The sequence below is a fragment of the Rhodamnia argentea genome, chromosome 3 (assembly GCF_020921035.1).
Source record: "Rhodamnia argentea isolate NSW1041297 chromosome 3, ASM2092103v1, whole genome shotgun sequence".
NCBI classification, from domain to species: Eukaryota; Viridiplantae; Streptophyta; class Magnoliopsida; order Myrtales; family Myrtaceae; genus Rhodamnia; species Rhodamnia argentea.
The window spans coordinates 10587550-10590113 of NC_063152.1; the positions used below are offsets into that span (position 1 = coordinate 10587550).

General features: G+C 45.6%; 1 protein-coding gene across 1 annotated transcript; it reads left to right on the forward strand.

The window, feature by feature from the left end:
• LOC115726869 (GDSL esterase/lipase At4g18970-like) lies at positions 1-2564 on the forward strand. Its single transcript, XM_030656937.2, has 5 exons — positions 1-453; positions 688-812; positions 1394-1633; positions 1789-2029; positions 2158-2564. Exons 1-5 carry the CDS (start codon positions 216-218, stop codon positions 2412-2414), a joined length of 1101 nt encoding a protein of 366 aa, XP_030512797.1. The 5' UTR covers positions 1-215; the 3' UTR covers positions 2415-2564.

A 2564-nucleotide genomic window follows, 5' to 3' on the forward strand; every position in this document is an offset into this window, starting at 1 on the left:
CCCCAGCCATTGACTTACTGATGGACTGACCGACCGCTGGCTATCTTGCTTTCTTGCCATGTGCAAAATGTTCTTGCTTTCTTTTCTGCTCATCACCGCCAGTCACCAAGCACTTTCAGCTTAAAACCTCTCCTTAGTCCTTACTCTTTGCCTGCCACTTATGTAATATGTTCACGTGTTGTTCATGAAGAAAGCGTCAATTTCTTTTCCCCAAAATGGCATGGAGAGTTATTCTATCTGTTCTCTTTCTGATCTCGTCGATTCCGCGAAGCGTTGCTGTCGGAGCTCCTCAAGTCCCTTGCTACTTCATATTTGGAGACTCGCTCGCTGATAACGGGAACAACAACGATCTCGACACCGATGCGAAAGCGAATTATCCTCCCTATGGGATCGACTTCCACGAGGGCGCAACCGGGCGGTTCACCAACGGTCGAAACTTCGTAGACATCATCGGTCCGATTTCTTGCCTTTCTTTTTTCCCATTGGCCCTTATAACTAATCACGTCAAATCTTGTATAAGCACAATGTGAACGTGGCTTGAACACAGTATCGTGATTTCCCATGGAAATTCATGCTTTTCTTAAGATCACAGTGCTCCAAATCCTGGAGCTATATCAGAAGCATGCGATCATGGGCTTGCTGCTCATTTTATTTTCCTTCATTTTTTTTGTTAATTGTGAGTTGCAGCTGAACTCCTGGGGTTTGATGAGTACATTCCACCCTTTGCTACTGCAAAAGGTGGCGACATACTCCGCGGTGTGAACTATGCATCTGGTGGGGCGGGCATTCGAGATGAAACGGGACGACAACTGGTAAACAAATTTGCAGACACACATACTTAGCACGCATTTCAGTTTGTGGTAGTTAAGATTAGAGGCTAATAAATTGTCCTTGGTTCAAGCATGCAAATAATCGACACGATCGAAGCAAATCTTTCGACACAAGCAGATATAATTTGCTGACTATATCGGCCAAAGAAGCAAACAACGAAGTTGTAAAATCTTGGCGTGGGAGGAGAGGATTAAGAAACTTTACAACAAAATTTCACAAATGGGCAGTACACCTACACCGGTTATGAAGATTGTGCTAAGTATCTGATGGCTAGGATGGTCAACACCCGCTCCTAGAGGTGGCCGGTTCCACGGAACCGCCGGTTCTGGTTCCGGTTCGGAACCGCCGGTTCCAAGGCCCAATTGCTCTTTTCACCCGGCCTCCTTCCTTTTTTTTTCTTTTTTTTTAAACCGGATCGTAACCGGCGGTTCCGGGTTGGAACCATGGGCCCGGTCAACGGGCCCACGGGTCCATTTGGCCACGTCTGCCCGCTCCCCTTAGGTCTGCCTCTTTTATTTATACCTATATTCAAACTGATATCTTGTACACGCTCTTCAAATAGGGCGATCGCATTAGCTTGAACCATCAATTGCAAAACCATATGGTCACGATCTCGCGCATCAGAGAAATGTTGGGAGCGGATGCTGCGACATACTTAAACAAGTGCGTGTACACTATATGGATGGGAAGCAACGATTACATCAACAACTACTGGATGCCGGACATATACCCGACCAGCAAGCTTTACACGCCCAAGCAATACGCCGTTGTACTGATCGAGCAATACGAACAGCAGTTGAAGGTAATATTTTATCCTAATACGGATTGGATATCTTCAATTCTAAGGTAAATTAGCACCTATTCACTTTTTTTTTAGTAAGTTTCACTTGGTTATTACTTGGAACATGGAAAGTTTCACTGGATCTGATTTTTTCTGTTACCCTTTTCAAACCCCAGACATTGTATTCCTATGGAGCAAGGAGGTTGGCAATTTTTGGACTGAGTGAGATAGGTTGCACCCCTGCAGAAATATCAGAATATGGGACCGAAGGGTCTCTGTGCGTCGACAAGCTCGACGGTGAGGTTATGCCATTCAACGACAGGCTCAAACCCCTCATACATGAATTGAATCGCAATCTTACCGGTGCTAGGTTCATCTACGTGAACACTTACGGAATCTCCACTACTGCAGTTCCAGGTATCTATGCGCCTCTCTCTCACTCTCTCTAACAGTCTTGTGTTGAGACAACCCTTTTCGAGCAATGCTAGGAACATATCAATGATTGGTTGGTTTAAACGAGTTGTTCGCGTTTGTCTGAATTTCAGCTGTCCCAGTTACGTGTTCAACCTGTTGTGAGGTTAAGGAGGATGACCAGTGCATCCCCTTCAGAACTCCATGCCTAGACAGGTCGCTGCAGTCGTACTACGACGGATTCCACCCTACAGAGACGGTGCATATGGAAGTTGCGGCAATTGGTTACAGAGCTTTGCTTGCTTCCGATGCTTACCCTTCTGATCCTGGCCTCGACATAGCGTCATTTACAGCGTTGCCAACTGTTGGCTCGATCACATCCGACAAGTAGCTCGCGATGTAATTAGCCCTATCATTTTGCTGTTCATCATTTGGAGAGAGAGAGAGAGAGAGAAGGCTTCGTCGGAGAAAATTCAATAAGGTGCAATGTGTCATAATCTTATGGCTTGAGTAATCAATAGAAATATGAATCGTCATCCCA

Bases quoted from the DNA above. Each gene is read 5' to 3' on its own strand.
- LOC115726869 (XM_030656937.2), top strand. From the start codon at position 216: ATGGCATGGAGAGTTATTCTATCTGTTCTCTTTCTGATCTCGTCGATT. The intron at 813-1,393 runs GTAAACAAATTT...CTCTTCAAATAG, and splicing joins ATGAAACGGGACGACAACTG to GGCGATCGCATTAGCTTGAA. The intron at 2,030-2,157 runs GTATCTATGCGC...TCTGAATTTCAG, and splicing joins CTCCACTACTGCAGTTCCAG to CTGTCCCAGTTACGTGTTCA.